We start from the raw sequence: 19380 nt of genomic DNA on the forward strand, positions 1-19380 counted from the left end.
TCACGGACCGCGAGATCGTGACCTGGCTGAAGTCGGACGCTTAACCGACTGCGCCACCCAGGCGCCCCACAAACACTTAGAAATTTAAGTCACGTTTTTATCAGTGTCGTTTTTGCAAGACGGTTCTCAGAGTCGTATATAACATGGAGTGTGAGAAATTTAAGGCGCATCCGGGTTAGGAAAAGTTATTCCACACATAAGGTAACTGAACAAGAAAAGAGTTGACAGACCTACACAGACACCTATGCCCCACCTTCACTTCTGGGGCCCCGCCATGGGGTAATCTCTATTGCAGCCCTGGTGGAAAGTGTTTTTGAAGTAGCTGTTTGCTAGCTAAAAGCCCAAGGCTCTCTGATACCGCAGTTTACAAGGTGCTGTCACAAACTTGAGTTCAAGTTCTTTTAAAAGTCTGAGGACAGTTTTCGTTCACTGCCTGAGGGATAGAAAAGAAGTCAGTAATACAGAGTAAAAACTGAGCGCAAAGTCCAAAGGACTACAGCCTAACTGTTTTGGGCGGGAAACCCGGAGCCCAGCGTCCCAGGCTGCGCGTTCACCCCACCCAGGATCTCAGGCTCCCGCCTCCAGCTGGGACCCCGTCGGCCCCGCAGACTCCCGCCGGGCCCAGACTCGGGGCGGTGCCGAGGCTTCTGGCTCCTCCCAGGGGGCGGGCTAGTCGGGGGCGGGAGGAGGAGCCGGCGTGCAGCGCTAGCAACAGCCGCGCGGGGTGCGCATCGCGCCCGCGCCTCTCCCGCCCGAGATGGACTGAGCCGCGCCGGTTGCCCGCGCCCAGTCTGTCCTGCCTTCGCCGGTCCTGCCACGCCGGGCTCCCGGCGTAAGACACCGCCAAACCCGTTCGCCGCGGACCGCCCCGGACCGGCAGCCGCGCAGGGGACATGTCTGGAGGCCGGAGGAGGGGCGGCGCCCCCTGGCACACCTTCTCCCGGTTCTTCGCTCCCCGAAGCCCTTCCCGGGACAAGGAAGAGGACGAGGAGGAGAGGTCGGGGACGAGCCAGCCGCCCGCTCCAGGCCAGGGCGCCGCCAGGTGGGAGCCGCGGGGGACGTCTGGGGGTCCTGCGCGAACTCGCCGGACGGGGGCCCCTGGCCCGACCGGCCGCCTGCAGCCAGCTGCTCTGGGGCCAGGCTGCGCTCCGTTCGCCACTTTCTGTTCTCCTTTCTCCATTGCTAAAGTTTCCTCCTCTTCGCCCGGTCTCCTTGCCGCCTCACTCCCCTTTCCTTGGGTAAATCCGGATGAAGTTCGTGACCCGCAGAGGAGCGCGTTCCCACCCGGCCCAGCCTGCGCGGCGCTCTTCCTTCCCACTCCCCCTCCCGGAACGTGATTCTGTTCCCGTTCCACACTGGCGTCTGCGCTCCAAGTTCTGTGGCAAAAGCGAGTCCCCCGGCGTCCTGCCGGCAGTAATGGGAAACAGTTGTGAGCGAGCCGAGCCACCAGCCGGGGCGGAGAGGGCGCCATCCGAAACCACTCGTGGGGGAAAGGTAAAGCGTTGGAGCGCCACCCTCTCAGATGGTGTTTTGCCATCCTATTTCAATTTCCTCAGAATGATTTTTTTTTTTTTTTTAAATGTGATACCGAGTTCCCAAGACTTCGTCAAAATACAAAACCTCGCTAGTTTTATTTACCATTTTGCCTGGACATTTAAATGATGCCGCCCTTTCTCATGTCTCTTTGGGAACATGTGCCTCAAGTTCCCCAACAGATTCCAGAAACCAGGACTCCTCTGTCTTGGTTTCAGCAAGGATAACGTGCCCCTTCTCTGCAGTCTTTCCTCGTTCCTCCACCTGCTGTAAAATCGATTATTTTTTTTAGACGGGTCTCCGTAAAATGCCCGTTCCTGAGCCTCTTTTTTCGGCTCAGAGGGAAGAGGGGTCAAATACATCTCGCTGTTTTAAGCTTTTGGTGAGAAGACAAGCTTACAGTCTCTCCTCTCCCAAACTGCACCGGAAGAGTGTAATCCCTTTTGATTGGAAGGACGCTCTCTAGAAAGCTGTATTTACTTCAGATTTTAAAGACTTCGTGGAGGACTTCAGAGCAAAATGGATAGGAAGCAGAACTGTGACCGAGCTGGTTTCATTAGTATTCAGGTCTCGTGATTTGGTTCTAGTCGCTTATGTGTACCTCGGTTTCCCTCCTTTTGAAACGTGTCCATTACGAATGTCTGTTAATGCCACATCTTTCCAAGACAGCTCCTGTAATGGGTAAATTTTCCTGGGAAGCTTCAGCTATTGTTGCCCTGTTAAGGGGGAACTTAAAATTCATAGTTACACAGTAGTTAAAAATAAGTTTTGAAGTCTGACGGGGCTCAACCAGAGTGTCAGATCTGGTGGGGGCAGACAGCCTGAGGTGCCTGCCATCACTGCAACGACACTAATAATGTTGGATAATACGGAAGCAGTGTTTGAAAGAAATCCCAAGTAGTCTTAGCAAAAGTTGGAAACTTGAGTCAGTGTTAGAAGGGAATAGGCTGGCCAACTTCAGGTTCAGAACAGAATTGTGCTGCAACTTTGCCTGCCTTCCTGCCCTGTTTTGGCTTTTTAGGCACTTCTCAGATCTAATTTCCTCCCTCTGGAGCTAACCACTCTAGCAGCTGGCCTCTTGTCTGCTTAGCGCTTCTCCATTCTCATTATCTCCAGATAGGCACACACTGGCCTTTTGACACTGAGGATTTTAATAGTGCTTATGTGAACACTAATTTTGTCTTCATCTTTGTAGAACTTTCCCAATGTTAAGGGGATAGCAGATAATCCTTTCTGTGGGTGTTTTATGTTTTAAATGAGCTTAAATCTTTCTTTTCAAGAATATAAACACATACAAAGCCTTTATTGAAAGTTTAATGAAACAAATGGAAACTCTTAGTAGTACCCAGTGTCCTAGTAACACAACACCCTGATGTTTACAAGTTTGGAAACAGATTTGCAGTTTGTCACTGTGCTCTTATTTCAAAATGAAGGGGCATTTTGGCTCTTAAAAGCAGCAAAAAAATTGTAGTTTTAATGGGAGCCCAGTTTACCTTTTATACGGGTGATTTTGGGTGGCGAGGAATCCCAACAGCAGACATGTAAGTGCTTGGCGTCGTAAGGACGTAAAGATGACTGGCAAAAGGCTCCTTCTCTCAAGGAACTGCAAGAAGCTGAAAAGACCACTTGTAAACAATAATATTAGCACCTACCATGTATTTAGCATTTAACAATTTGTAAAAGTACTTAGAAAATATTACACTTGAGGTTGGACACACCTTTGCGATTAGCGTCCTCATTTTATTATAGAAAACAGAGCTAAGGAAACTTGCCCCAAGTTCATAACTACTTTTCGTTCAATGAACAAGTATTAAGTCCAACGCTGTGCCTGCGACTCTGAGTCCCCTTAACATACATTAAGGGTTAATATCTGCATTCTGATTTTTCAGTGTACTCGAAATGAAATGCATTCTGTCAAACTTGAAACTTGTATAGTTTCCTTTTCTTCACTACCAGTGATGTTTATATGAATTTTATTTACATAATGTAGGCATGTACAAATATAAAATGGGACATAAATTCCTTAAGAACAGAATGAAAATTAAACATAAGACCAATAAGAGTCAAATTTTAAGCATTATCCTGAAAACACTTTTTTGGCTCCTCACAAAATGCAGATGGTACCAACTGGGACAAACACAGGGTCCTTGGGGGTTGTTGTGATTATGCCGTGATTCAGGTTTGCTAATATTTCCTTTTTTGAACCATAGGAAAGCCTTTGCTTTTATGGTGTGCTCTAAATTATTTGGGTTTCATTTGGTGTGAACACATCATTTATTTATTGAGTTTGCTGCTGTTTTGTTCTCATTAACCTTAGGCAATTAAAGAAGGTCAGGAAACATCAACGCTGTTATATATGCAAATTCAGGTGTGGACACTTGAATTGCTTGTTAGTACTCTTCTTGGGTGACCAGATCCAGGAGGTGCTTATATTTATTTTAGATTATATAGATAGGAAAAGGTAACTGAAGTTTTCATAGGAAACTTGAAAACTCTGAGCTTTGTGTATCCCAGTTATTTCAAACCACTGCTATAATATTTAAACCAATTTATGAGCACATAAGGAAAGAATTCCTTAGAAGTGATGGGCGGGGGGGAATGCCTGGGTGTCTCCGTCGGTTAAGTGGCCGACTTAGGCTCAGGTTATGATCTCACAGTTCATGAGTTCAAGCCCCACTTTGGGCTCTGTGCTGACAGCTCAGAGCCTGTAGCTTGCTTCAGATTCTGTGTCTCCCCCTCTCTCTGCCCCTCTCCCACTTGCACTCTGTCTCTCAAAAAATGAATAAACAATGAAAATAATTAAAAAGTGATAGGGGATAGCAGGGAGGGCTTAACGGTTGAGGGATTGTTACTTGGTTCTTGGAGACATTAGTAGTGTTTTAATAAGAGAACTTAGCCAGTAAGATAGAAATAGGGAACAGGTATTCTAGGTTGAGCAAGAGCCTATAGGAGGTTATGATCTGTTGGGGACTATATAATTTAATATACATTAGTGGGACAGAATGAAAGAGGCAGTAAGGATTGGAGCTAGGTCAGATTTTGGCTCTTGATTTAAAGGTTAGACTACTTATGTGAAAGCCTGTTAAACAGATACTGTGAGAATGTCAAATTTGGAGGATACCTGCCTATTAATATTCTTCATTTGGGGGGAAATGATTGCTCCCTTTCTTTGCTGTATCACACATGATGGACCTATTTAAAAGCAATGCTGTGTGACATTTTAACTCTGGAGGGGGGGCAGTAAGGTGAGAACAACATTTATCAAGGCAGACTGTACACATATTGCTGGGTTGGGTACTTTTACTTGCAGCATCTCATTTAAACCTCACCCTCAACTTTGAAGGTTAGTATACTGATCACTATTCTGACAGTTGAGAAAACTGAGGGTGGAGAGTTCTTATTAGTGAACACTGGTGGCATCTTGGGTGGAACGATTCTTTGGTGAACTGGACTCTGCTGTCCTTTGCAGGACATTTAGCATCCGTGACCCCGCCCACTAATTGCCAGTAGCATTCTCCAGTCATTGGGATAATCCAAACACCTCCACCCAGGTGCATGGGAGGAGGTAGAGTGATACCACTCCCGGTGAAGAATGATTTAGCCCAAATCATGGAAGAAATAAGTTTCAAGGTTGAGATTTGAACCTAGGTTTCTCCGACTCTAAAAGCTGTTGTTGTTTTTTTTCCCCCACACCATCTTGCCCACTCTTCTTCTAAACTATGCTCATTCAAAACATATTTGCATACGTAAGTCAATGGGAATTTTTCATACTTTGTTCCAGAATGAGCGTTAGTGTGGCCCATTTCAGATAGATTCTTTTTGGCTGTTCCTTTCAGTGTTCCAGTATATCGTTACTGATAGAAAGTAAGAGAATCACTAGAACCAAGGACAGGGGCTGTGTCTTACTCATCTTGGTGTCCCGTTTACCCAGCTTAGGTGAGGAGTGAATTGCTATTTCTGGATGGAACATTGAAGCACTTACTAGTGGTTTTCAGCTAGAGGTAGTACAGTGTTCCCGCAGCTCTGAAGTGAGCATTTAGACACATGGGGCATCTTGAAAGATTTCTATACAGTGTTTGGCTCTCTATTTAAAGTTTAGAGAATTTTTGCTCGTCACCATGGCTGAGGTTGTTAAATGGGTGGAGCAAGGATGCTAATGACTTGTACAGGAGATATTGTCATAAAAAACAAACATGTCAGTAGTGCCCCTGACGCATGAGAGCTTTTGGCTGTTAAGGAACCAGTGTTGACCACAGCATCAAGTAGGTGAGAAAAGGGAGCTTTGTTCTCTGAATTTTCATGGTGATTATATTTTCACTGATTTGCAAGCACTATAGAAAATAATTGGTAACTCGTTTAGTTGAATAAGGAGATACCTGTGTGGTCTTGAAGGACCACATCAGTAGTTCATACCCATTGTAGTAAAGATGGCAGGAAAATTCCAGAAGTCCTCAGCGGTATTTTCTAAGAATGTTGAACTCCCAAGTTGAGTGAAAGCATAGAAGGTGCTTTTGACAGAGTAGAAACACAGACTGTTAGGGTGTTGAAACTGTATCATCTTTCAAGTGAAATTTCTCTCTTTGGGGTTTAATAGGGTGTCTGCCAGATGCCTAATTTGGGGATTCTGTTTCTTGGTGAGGGCATTCCTTGTAAGCTAACTTAGTTGTACACTCTCAGTGTTAAGAGTTGCAAGTACTTCACATTGTCCAGCAATAAATTTACGTCATCAGAACTTCTAACTGTATTGAAAACTGATAGCATTTTCATCTCAGAGGACAATATATAAAGAGATAAAAACAAATTTTGCAAAGAGGAAAATAATATTCCCTTCAAGATAAAATATTTCCTTTCCCAACTAGGGTACTAATGAAATACACTGCAGCCTAGATATGCCAGAAATGCTAATACAGTTATGGTAGCAAGAAAACTTAGGTTGGTGTAAATTTAAATTCAGGAAAATAATCTGGGCTTTCTCCTGAAAAGAGAAGATCAGCATGGAATAAAAGTTTAAAATATCATTTATTTGGAGTCTGTTCATTCCATAAATTTGAAGGGCTGCTATGTGTGAGATAATGCTATTAAGCAGTGGGGATAAAGATGAACAAAACTACCCTCAAAGAGTGCATAAATTAACAGAGGAGATAAACACGGACATCTCTGTTCTCAAGATGAGCTCATTATAAGCTAAAAATGTTTTTGACATATGTGCATGTGACCTGTTTGGTTCAGAATACACTTGCTGTTTCATGACTGTCATATATTGTATGAGAGCTTTACTTGGGCTTTCAAGATATCTTCCCACATTAATTAACTTTTCTGAGCATGGTTTGTTTAGCATCCTTTGCCAAACAATACTGGGGAGATGTGACAGTAACTGTACCAGCAGGATGAATGCTTTTCCCCTGTTGCTCTTGCTCTTCCTAGACTTCACAGGTTTGGTTAAGTTCCAAATGGAGGCAGAAAAGTACATCCTCTCGGGCATTAACATTTCATGTGACTGGAGATCCTTACTTAGTGTCGATAGAGAAAGAAGTTGAAGTTTTGCTGCCAGAAATAACTCATTCTTTTTTTTTTTTATAAAGTTTTTTTTTTAAGTTTATTTGAGAGAGAGAGGGTGCACAAGAGAGAACAGAGGGGGGGCAGAGAAAGTTGGAGAGAGAGAATCCCAAGCAGGCTCTGCACTGTCAGTGAGGAGCCCAATGCAGGACTCGATCTCATGTACTGTGAAAGCATGACCTGAGCCGAAATCTAGAGTCGGATGCTTGACCAACTGAGCCATCCAGGCACCCCAGAAATAACTCATTCATAATATTTAGGTGGCAGTTGTGAATGGCCAGTGGTACAACTCCATCAGGACTATCCCTCAATGTGTCATCCCTGGGGGTATTTAATTGCAGGTATCCCAAAGCAGTGAAACAACTGTTTAGTCAAGTGGGTTTTTTTTGCTCGACAGATTAGTGATGACAAAACTAAACCACCCTTTATTAAGGCCATAATCAGACCCAAGGCCTGTGCTTGGGGCTTTAAATACATACATTCATTTAATCCTTAGCAACCTTTGAGAGAGGAGGTATTTTTACTCTGTCTTACAGATCTATAATTTAAGGTTTGGAGAGGTCCAGCAGTTAATCAGAAGTCTCACAGCATCTGTGGTGGAGTCAGAGTCAAATTCTCTTCCTGAATTCAGAGCCTGCTGCATTATGTGATTGCTTCCTCTGCTTAACTTAGGAAGACCTATAAAAGAAAGCTGGCCTTAGAAAATGGTTTTGAATGGAAATAAAAGACAATGGCATGCAGCTGGACGTCTGCCCAGATGGCTTGGGTTAGTGCTCTGTACAATAAAGAGTTTATGGTCCTGACAGTTGAGAAAAGGAAAACAAATGTATATATTTATACAAATTATAAATATATATTTAAACACTTGAAAAGGGCCCATCTTCTTCAAAAGACATAGAAACTGAATGTGTAGTAGCAAGATACCGTATTCTCCCTAATTGATAAGCAAACGAGTTGGATGTGGGGAAACTGGAAGTAGTGACTGGTGGGAGGATAAACTGGAAGGTTCTCTCAGTATTCTGGATTCACATACTGTGACCCAGCACTTCCCTGTAGGAATTCCCTTAGACATGTATAGTTTGCAAACAGACCCAATGTTGTCTTTACAAAGTTAGCCATTGCAGTGTTGCTTATAGCAAAAGGAAAAAAATAAAATTGTTACATTGGGTACAACAACGTAATAGAATATTACACAGCTGCCAAAAAGAATGACAAAGCATTTTATGTACTGATAAGGGAATATCTCCAAGATTTTAAGGAAAAAAAAAAAAAGCTGGAAATCACTGTGTGTGGTATGCTCCCATTCCTGTATCAAAAATGGGGGAGTGTGAAATAAGTCTGTTACTGGGGTTGTGTTAACTAGGGGAGATGGAAAAGTGACTCAGGGAATGAGGAACAGGAAGGAATCTTCATTTTATATCTTTTTATACATAAAAAAGTTATGCAAATTACCTATTTCAGGGGAAGTAAGGTTAGTTTAAGACCTGGTGGATATCTGGGTATAAAAGAGGGGGAAAAAAATCAAGAAAATTTAGGATCCTGACTTGGCAGAGATTTTCCAAAAAATGCATGAACTACATTAACTTATTCAAATGAGAGAAGTTATAATTAAGGCTATAAATATATAGAAGTAATATTTATAATACAGAGAGCTTTGATATCCTGACACTTTTTATGAATGAGGTTTGTATATTATGAATCAATAATGTGAAACTGGGTGGAATTAACAGAGCCTCAAAAATACCAACTCATTTTCGTGAGATCACCTGTCATATACTTAGAGTAACAGTATGACCCTAGCATTTCATTCACACTTTCAGTCTTTTGTTAAAAATTGAGGCAGGCCCTCATCTCTAAGGTTTAGCATATGAGGTTTAAATCTCCAGATTTAGCATATGAGCCCAAACTCCACAGAATAATAAGTGTACAAAATGAGGATGCCTGTATATTAGGACGACTTTTTGTTTTACTGGAAAGGTCATGTATGAAAATGTGTTTTCACCAGTGTTTACCAAGAATTCATTTACCCCTCATACCAGGCACTGTGCTAGGTTCTGGGAATCCAGAACTGAACATGCTACAACATGGTCTTTGGTTCAGAGTACACATGCAGTTTTGTGGGGAAGGCAGACATAGCACAAATCTTTCTTCCCTTAAATTAAGTACCCAGGGCAGAGTATGGAGGGGGTGTTGCTGCTGGGTGGCTCAGTGGGTTAAGCGTTGGACTTCAGCTCAGGTCATGATCTCACAGTTAGTGAGTTCTAGCCCCACATTGGGCTCTCTGCTGTCAGAGCAGAGGCCTCTTTGGATCCTCTGTCCCCCTGTCTTTCTGCCCCTCCCCTGCTCATCCTGTCTGTCTGTCTCTCTGTCTCTCAAAAGTAACATTAAAAAAATATGTTCCTTTAAAGAAAAGAAAAAAAAAAAAAAAAAAAAAAGGATGAGCACCAAGGTGCCACTCAGGGCTATAGGAGCATTTAACAAGTGTGGGCCCTTTCTTGGCACACTTTTTAGAGGAAACTTCTAATCTTGTTTAAGCTGTTTCTTTTGGTATTTTTGGACATGTGTCTGAACAATGCCTTACAGTTCTTTCTTGAGTTCTAAACTTTAGATAACTTATATTGACTTCTGGTTATGGTAGATGAGGACTTAGCTATTTTATACCTCTTCCTACTTCCTTTACTCATTCAGCCAATATAATTGTTGATTTTGGAATAAAATCAAAAGCCAATATTTAGATTTTTATGAAATACAATTTTGGTTTCATAATACAACACACTGGCTTTTATATCTTCCTTATGACAAGTAGCACAAATGGCAGTACCAGAAATTGTGAAAATGGCATTTGAGTACCCTCACAAATAGTAGTTTCATATAATTTCTAAAGATATATGTTAGAAGTTTGTGCTTAATTCTTTGTATTAAGATTTATATATAATGTAGATACTACCTTAGTGGCAGATCATATTTTTTTTTTATAATTACCATGCTTCTTATGACAAGAAATGATATACTCTCAATTTTCCATTCTATTAAGTGGAGACCGGTTAGGTGAGATACAGATTCTCAGACTTCCTTGTCTTGTCAGATCACCAAGGAGTGTACCCTCGCTGGAGGGGTGGCATTGCACTCTATTAGTCAAAGCTGGAAATGTGTCTTGTGATAATTTTGATTATTTCATTGTTTTAGGAAGGCGAATAAGGATCTCCTATATATTATGATACAAATAAGTTATCATTATGTAATATTTGTAGTATTAGCATTTTGTTGTCTATTCTGAATTCATTTTCACTAACTTCCATTTGTTTGCTTTTCACAATCACTATAATACTTTACGTTTTTTTTCCTTTTTAATAGTAATATATACTTTTTTAAAACAGGTATGATGAATTACAAGAAAATCAAAAAGAAGAAACAACTCATAACCCTACCGACAAACATACACATACTATCCTGTCAGATCATTTTCAATGTGCATTTACACATATATACATATTTTTACAAAAAGTGGAAGTTCTCTTCAGGATTTTGAAATTTATTTTTTTCCACTCAACCATAATGCTTTAACATTTTCTACAATAGTATATTATTTATATAAATTACAAAAATAATTTTAAATTTAGTCCTTTCAAAAATCTGAGTGTTATCATCACTTTTCAGAATTCAGTTTGAATATCTAAATGTGCCTCTCTGCCTATGTGGGGTTTGCACTGTAATGGGAGAAGACAGAAAATTAACAGATTCTGTAATGTATAATGGTCAGGGTGAGGGTATGGAACATGATGGAGGTAGTGGGTCTGGAGTGAGGTGTAGATAGGATGGTCATGAAAGTCCTCTCTCTTGGGTAACACTTAAGCAAAGGACCTTGATGCTACTTGGGAGTGGGAAACAAATCTAAGGAAAGAACTTTCCAAGCAGAGGGAACAGCCAGTTCCAGAGGCCTGGGGGTAGTATCATGTTGGCGCAGATGCTAGAGTGAGCAGAGACAACAGAACGGAAGAGAGAGCAGCTGTCAATGACATGGGGAAAGGAGTCAGGGCCAGAGGAGATAGGCCAAGGTAGGGAGTTGAGATGATGTTTACTTTTAGAAAGTATCATTTTGGTATAGGTTTATATGTGTGCATGTGTTTATATATTCTCACAAAGGTTGTTGGTTTATTGATGTCTGGAAGAATTTGCAGTGAGAAAGAATTTGAGTTGGAGGTGAGGTCAGGCTCTGGGAAGGCACAGTCTCGCCTGGCCTTGAACCTCCAGTGCCCCTTCCTTAGGACAGTTTGATGAATACTACATGAACGGATGCCTGTTTTAGAGGGCAGCTAGAACCCTGTTTTGAGTTCATGTCACAGCAAAAGATGGAGGGTGTTGATTCATGTGAGGTAGATCACAAATGTTCAGAATCTGAAGGATATGAGGTCAAGGACTTTGGGATAGTAGAACAGTTACTAATATAGTCACATATAGACAGCTCAGGTACACATCAAACATACCAACGTTCTCTGTAGCCTGTGATTAAACTAAAGGGTCTTGTTTCGGGGGGCATGAGCAGGGAGACCGGACGTAAAGCAGCTTCCAGGTAGTTACATAAACAATAGGAGAAGGCTGATATGATAGGGAAAAGACTGTCATAAGAGTCTAAGATGGTAAAGCGACAGAGCTTCATAATCATGTCTTACCTTTCCTCCCTTTCCCGGTTTTTCTCCAAAGAGTTCCGAAATTCAAATGCCAGATGTTTGAACTAAAATACATGCTGTTCGACTGCCTTAAAATGGCAGCTTTTAGTTACCTTTTAATTTGAAGCCCAGAAATAGTGCCATAACCACCTGTTTTATATTCTGTTAATGGTCATTAAAAAAATACAAGTACTACTCTACTGCTGGCAGACACTGTTTATGAATGGATGGTTTTCCAGATGGTTGTTTGTAAATTGTCCATGTGGAGCTCTGTCTTTATCCCCATAGAAGCTAGGTTGGAAATGTTGGATGCGGCTCCAGGCCAAGGCATACAAGTTGGTTTAATCCATAATATGCCTGCGGTATAATATTGAAAAAAGAGAACTCCACGCTTCTGGTGTGAAGCTGTGTCTGTAAGAAAAAACTTCCAAGGGGTGTAGATGCTCCCAGGGCAGCAGCAGACCCTTTGAGAGTTTGTGGGAATAAAAGCCTATACTGTATTTAAGGACCCCAAGTGAGGGCTGAGAGGGTGGAGCCCAAGGGAATACAGGACAGGCTGCTAGGTGGTTTCAGTAGATTTGAAATAAGGACTGTAGAAGTTTCTGCCTCTTTGTTACAATGTCCTGGTATTAATTTTGTCACCGAGTTGGTTTCTTAGTTAGAGTCTGTCTCTTCCTTCACCACAGAAACTTCAAGGTTAGCCTACCTGTTTCTTTTTCCATTCTCGCTGCCAGTGGAGATTCATATGGGATTTTAGATCTGGCAGAGAGCTGGTCTGACTCTTTCATTTTATGTCTTTGAAAAATCCAGTCCAGGAAGGTACATTTTGACTGAAGTGCCTTTTGTCCCTAAAGTGCTATCCCTGAAACAGACATCTGTCCATTTTGAGTTTTTGCAAAGCATTTTGCTACCAATGACCACAGGAAAAGGGTATGGATAGGTAAAAGACCCTTTCTTGTTCTGTACTATTTTTTCATATACTTCTCCAAGGTAAAGTCATGCCCGGAAGACTGAGTATGATTTGATCACATTTCAAAGGAAGGCCAGATTCTGGCCACTTCTGGAGTTTCATCACAGTACTTATGTCAAGTGGGCTCTGAGGTGAGGAATAATAAATAACATGCCAGACAGGGAGGCCTGATGGAGCTGTGGTGGAGAGGGGGATGCTGTTTAGTGGATCAGGAGAGTTTTATGTTAGTGGAGGAGGAGAAAACAATAGATTTGCCTTGACTGTCTTTCTGTGTCCTTAACCTTGCTGGTTCCTCTACTGCAGACCATTACACCATAAGCGGAAGTGAAAATCAGAAGATAATTTCAGGCGGCATCAGGCTGAGTGGGATGGAGAGAAAGAGAAGGGAGAAAAAAAAAAAAAAAAAAAAATCCTTCATTTCCCTAGGGATGGTGAGAAGTTCCTGTGGACAGTGGATCCAGGCGGGGGTGGGGCTGGGGAGAGGCTGTTTAGATGTATAGGGCATTCCCAAATTGGGGACTACGTTTTATTAAGTGGCTTTGTGTTTAGGGATATGCTCAGAATTACCGCCAGTGATGTCTTGAGCGAGAAATGTTACCTCCTTTCTGAAAATGGCAAGAAATCATAGACTTCTGCATCCGTAGAAAAGTGGGCAAGCCTCCAAAAGACTGTTATGGAAGTTGTATTCAGTTCTTTGACATTTCCAGGTTTTTCTGATACAGCCACAGGAATGATCTGTGAGAGAAAAGGCAGAGTAAGAGGCAATACACAGCAGCTGTGCTCTAGGAGGGGGAGGCGTGAAGAGCCTTACTCTCCCTCACTGTGCCTCCACCCAGTCCTCCGAGTCTGTGTGCTGTCCCCGCATGTCTATCCCTTGACCATCTAGGAAATTGCATTCCTACCACATGAGGAACTGAGCCTGGAAGAGGCCCAGGAGCATCCCTTATTCTTCAGTCTGTGGTATATACCTAAAAGAAGGGTGTATTTTCTTTTCTTATTTTTTTTTTTAAGTTTATTTATTTTGAGAGCATGCATGCAGAGGTGGGGGGAGAGGCAGAGAGGAGGAGAGACAGACTCCCAAGCAGGCTCTGAGACATCCCTGCAGAGCCCAGTGCGGGGCTCGAACTCACAAACTGTGAGATCATGACCTGAGCCGAGATCAAGAGTGGACGTTTAACTGACTGAGCCACCCAGCTGCCCCACGAAGGGTATATTTTCTTGTTGGTCCCACTTTGCACTTGCGATGGTCAGTGTACCCATTCGGGCAACAGCTCTTGGTTGGGGCCAGGAGCTCTGCAGGGCATGGCTGTTGGAAAATGAGTAGTGTTTTACATGACTTGAGTTTTCTAAGTAGTTGATACCTACCCTTTAACTATCAACACTGAACACATTTAAATAATATTAAGTGGAGCTCCCTCAGACTGGATCATTCTCCTCCCTGTACAACTCTCATTTGTTGGCTTCTGCTGAAGAATAGAGGCTCTCAAACCATTGTTTATCAAGAGTGTGGTCAGAGGGCCACCTGCTTCAGAACAATCCTGGGTAGGGGGAGTTGGTTATTGAAAATGTGGACTCCTGGGCCCCACTCCTAACTGGAATCATTGACAGGTAGGCCCATAAATTTGCTTTAAAAATACGATTGCCCAGGTGATGGTGGTGCATCTAGGTAGAGATTCTGAAGGAGTGAGGGCAAAGATTTCGTCTGGTGTGTTCACTGCTCAACCCCTAGCACCAACAACAGTGCCTGGCACTTAAAAGGGATTTGAAAGGAAGGGGCCAGTACTTATCTGCTGACTGAGTGAGTTGATGTGCCCAGTCTTCTTCTGCTTATTTGCTATGGGTTATGGAATCTTGTTATGATTTAATAAAAATAGAAGTATAAGATACATATTAAGTGCCAGGATAGAGACTTTCCTCTGTGTAAATTATTTGAACTCTAGAATATGCTTTGTTTTTTCTTGGCCCAGAGTTTTGTTTTAATTTGTGTCTGGAAAGTAGATGGTAAATGACTGCATGTGGGATTCCTGGTTTTCAAGTATGGTGTAAATTAGGTAGCTTCAAAAATGAGAAGCTTCTGTGTTACTTAGACCTTGATATTTACCTGGGCTGTTTTGAAAGATTAATTTCCAGAATTCCCATAGCTAATAAGTAAGATGAGGCTATTTGGAAATGCAGGGTCTTATTTGTGCCTACGTGTGATTATGATTCCTGCCCCTCACCCCCTGCCATGAGCAAAATGTGTGCTTTCTAAAAATACTGCTATTGAAATATTCCTGGGTCCCAAAGGGGGTTAAATTGTGAGAGAACAATAGAAACGGATTGTCGTCTTTCATAAGGTTTTAGATCATCTGAATTTGAACATGTTTCTCTTTTCTTCATATATTTAAGAGTCTGAGAATACTATTCCAAGCCTTTTGAGTCTTTTCTGTTCATTTTTTTTAACTAATCCGACTGGTAAGTCAATGTTTTCAGTATTTCATCTACTCTGTTTTATTTTTGTGTGTGTTTTGCCTTTAAATCATCTCAGAATAATCTTATTTCTGTTGAGTATTTTCTCCTACCAACCCCACTCTCTTCTTTATACCTTTCAACAAAAGGTGTATATTCTTTCAAGAGACTTACATACTACTTCATTAAGAAAAAAATATGATTACATTGTTCCCATTTTTTTTGATTAAGCAGGCACAAATAAAGAACCTGTTTGGTATCTTTTTTTTTTTTTTTTTAACAATATTTGAATGGCAGATACAATGCTAGGCTCTGGGACATAGACATGAATGATACAATTCTGAATTTAATGAGTTAAAATTCTAATTAGATAGCTAAACATTATAGTATATAGTATAAATGTATGTGTGGTATCACTGGGTTCAATGAGAACCCCCAAAAAAATAAAGATTAAGCTCGGACTAAATTGTAAAGGATTAAGAGCAGGGCAAAGTGTTGAGGATATTACATATAGGAGAAGAGAGTGGTTTGCCAGCATATTCTGAGAATGTAAAGTGGTTCTATGTGATGGGCGTATCTGGGGCCACGTGAGTAACTTTCTGTATCCTAAGGACTCTTCATTTTATTCATCACCTCGTAGAGATTTGCTGAAGGAATTTTTAAACTGGAAAGTGTGATGATCAGGTTAACAGTCATTTTGACAAGAATAAAGGATTGAAACGTAGCAGTCTTGAAGAGGCCTGAGATCAATTAAGAAGGACTCTTCGTCAGTAAACTAGAAAAGAGGGGGAAAACTTTAACTGAAACAGTGATTTTTATAGCTAAACCAGAATTCTAAAATACGTTGTTTACTTTAGAACTCAACACAGTTTTAAATTTTGGTTTAGCAGTAAGATTCATGAGTCTTAAACATACCATATAAGGTTTAGAAAGTTTGTGAAGGTATTTCTTTTTTTTTTTTTCCCAGCTTTTAATTCTTCAGTTGTTTACTCAATACAAAATACTTATATGCTGACCTACAACTATATTTTTATGGCATTGTGTGTGTGTGTGTGTGTGTGTATGTGTAGAATGTATGTAATTATAACTACTTGAAAATACTGATTTCTGTATTGCTCTCATGAACCTGGAGCTACATTTTCTACAGACCTTTTGTATTGGAAAAGAAACTTTTGCCATTTTCATAGGCAGTAAGTTTACAGAGATTGCTGTAAACACTCTAGAGTTTCATTTTTTTTTTAACATTTATTCATTTTTGAGAGAGACAGAGCATGCATGGGGGAGGGGCAGAGAGAGAAGGAGACACAGAATCCGAAGCAGGCTCCAGGCTCTAAGCTGTCAGCACAGAGCCTGACGCAGGGCTCCAACTCAAAAACTGTGAGATCATGACCTGTGGCCAAGTCAGACGCTTAACCAACTCAGCCACCCAGACGCCCCAACACTCGAGAATTTCAGGAGTCTTAAAGGGAAGAACTAGGAGACTAAGGTACTTGTATGTTTACTTTTTAGGTGAATCATTCAAAATAGACTGTAGTTAGAGAATACACTTATAAAACCATTAAGGTCAGTATTATTCGTGATTATATGACAAATCCTTATAATGTGCTCTTTTTACATGTATTTTGCTACTCTCTCTTTTTGCATTGAGCTATAAAATAAACCAGTATTGACATTTAATTTAAAAAGAGAATTGTTGGGGCGCCTAGGTGGTTCAGTCAGTTAAACATTTGACTCTTGATTTCAGCTCAGGTCATGATCTCACATTTATGAGATTGAGCCCTACGTTGAGCTCTGCACTGACAGCATGGAGCCTGCTTGGAATTCTCTCTCTCTCCTTCTCTCTCTCTCTCTCTTACTCGCTTTCTCTTTCTCTCTCTCTCAAAAAAAAAAAAAAAAAAAGAATTGTTAACAACCTTGTGACAAAAAATAAAGCTAAAATAGAAAATAAATAGAAAATGGAGATAAGAAACCAATCACTTTTAAAGCAGCAATGTTTGAGACCTTTTGTGTGTGTTTGTGTGTATATTAAATGTTTTTGATCACAATTCTGAATTGTACAGTATTTTTCTTTCTGTCCTTGGTTTTTCATATGGAATTTTCATGTGTTAAGCACATATTTATCTCCTTTATACAGTTGCTTTTCCTGCTGGCACTTCAAAGGCTTATGAGTATGACTATTTCTTATTAGAGTATTCTGCGTAGAGTCTGAGACTCAATGAAATTTAAATCCATTGTATTTTCCACACCTTCATGATCTTTCTACCTTTCTGTCTTTTTATTGTTACCATTTGTTCCCTGTCTACATAATTGCACTGGACATTATGGATAGAAAATCTAACTAGCCTAAATCATGTCTTCTCTTTCTGTTGTGTCTAATCTGAGTTACTGAGACCACCTCCTTTTCATCCCCTCTACCACCAGTCACTATGATGCCCTGTGTTTTCCCCATTCTCCATCATCCCTCCTGCTTTATGCTTGTCCCCTGGCTAAAGGCTTCCCAGTGCTAGTAGGACAAAGATCAAGTTCTGAAACGTGTCAGACAGGTTCTGCATGGTCTGGCAGCCACTACTTCTGGTATCATTCTCCTCTCTAGCAGGGTTACCTCTGCCTGACACAAGTTGTTGTGCTCCAGTCTTATATTAAAAACAAACAAACAAAACATGGTTTCCTGAAAATGCCATATTCTCTATTACCCCTCCTCTGTGCCTTCTCTGAGAGCACTTAGCAGGCAGAATTGCTGTTCTTTGCTTCTTCTGTGCTCCATAGTATTTTGTTCTTTGAGCAGTTGTAACTTCTGCCAAACTGTAGTTTTAGTTTGTTTGTATATCAGTCTCCCCTACAAGACTGAGTTTTATAAAGACCTTGACCTACTTGTTCTTACATCCTCAAGGCCAAGCATAATCCCTGGCGCATGGCAGACAGTCATGATGATCTTTAGTGGGGAGCTGTTCAATTTGTCTAGCATTATGAAAGTATGAAAATAAGATCGTGTATAAAACAAACATAAAAGTTTATATCTGAAATGTATATGTGCCTAATAGGAAGCATAGTTCATTATGACATAAGGCATCTGTGAAGGTATTCTAGACCAGACAATTGGGAGGTGACTGTCTGGAAAATCAGGTTCTTAAGGTGCCATCTGGGACACATTTGGGGCTAGATAAGCCTGCATCTATTTTTGAGTATTCCCAAAGTTCACTAGATGATCCTATATGTTTATAAAGACTTGCTGAATAGAAATATATTGTATTCCATGTAGCATTCAGTATAGGCATTAAAAAATATATATCAGGCTGTGGAAAACCCTAATATAAATAAAATTGTAGAGTGTTAATCATTTCCAAGATAGTTGTACGCTGTTCTTTGTAATGATGATTATCAACATAAGAATGTAGCGCGTGATAGATTCACAAGAATTTCTGAGGCTCAGATGAGTATATTTGAATGTGTTTTCAAGTGTAGAGATTCAAATGAACATATTCTTTTACATATTGTGTGTGAATCCTTTGAGCATTGCAAGTGAAGGACCTTTCAGTTTTTACTTTAAATAAAGAAACTGTATTTTCGTAATTCTCTTTTAATTTCAAAGAAACTGTGGTTTTTATTTTTCAGTGTTGAAAATGAGCCCATGAGCACAAGTCAGAAAAAGGAAAATGTGCTTTCATCAGAAGCAGTAAAGGTATAGTTTCAAATTAATATTATATTAAGCAAATATTTTTCTTAGTTTCTGCTCCTTTTAGATTCTGCGTCTCATTTGACATTTGAAAAAGAGCACTGTATTATTGATGTGTAAATCCAGCCCACCTCTGTTGGACATAGTATGTGGGGCAGGGTGGGGGGAGTGGGCACTGAGAGAGTCAGAGAATGGTGTGCTCATCCCAGCTCTGCCACTAACCTTCTGTGAGGCCTTCAGCTCAGGCACTTAACATCTCAGAGCCTTAGTTTTAGTTCTAAATCTGTGAAATGGATCACCTGATCTCCAGAGTTTCTTTTCCCTAGGACATTCTTTGATTTATGTTGTGTTTTCCCAAATGCTGCTGACATCTAATAGTACTTTAGGCGGGCAGTAGTTAACAACATGTTCTTGCATGCTCCTAGTATGTGATGGATATTTTTGATCAGCTCACATATGAACTGGCTTTTTTTTTTTTTTTTTCTTCTACAGGACTAGCATGAAAAGTGTGTAAGCTACACACCTCCCTAGAT

The 19380-nt window shown here is 40.9% G+C and overlaps 1 protein-coding gene across 2 annotated transcripts in view; it reads left to right on the top strand.

Annotated features, from left to right (window-relative positions):
- Window positions 1-480: 480 nt before the first annotated feature.
- Window positions 481-19380, top strand: part of CRYBG3 (crystallin beta-gamma domain containing 3) — a 130008-nt gene continuing 111108 nt past the window's right edge. The window contains exons 1-2 of one of the 2 annotated variants that reach the window (XM_078452917.2): window positions 481-1042; window positions 18787-18853. In XM_078452917.2, coding sequence (XP_078309043.2) covers window positions 894-1042; window positions 18787-18853 — 216 coding nt within the window. In that variant the 5' untranslated portion in view covers window positions 481-893. The remainder of the gene's footprint in view (window positions 1043-18786; window positions 18854-19380) is intronic. The other variant, XM_078452918.2, reaches the window with a different exon arrangement.

Source organism: Panthera onca, chromosome C2 (assembly GCF_046562875.1).
Source record: "Panthera onca isolate mPanOnc1 chromosome C2, mPanOnc1 haplotype 2, whole genome shotgun sequence".
NCBI lineage: Eukaryota > Metazoa > Chordata > Mammalia > Carnivora > Felidae > Panthera > Panthera onca.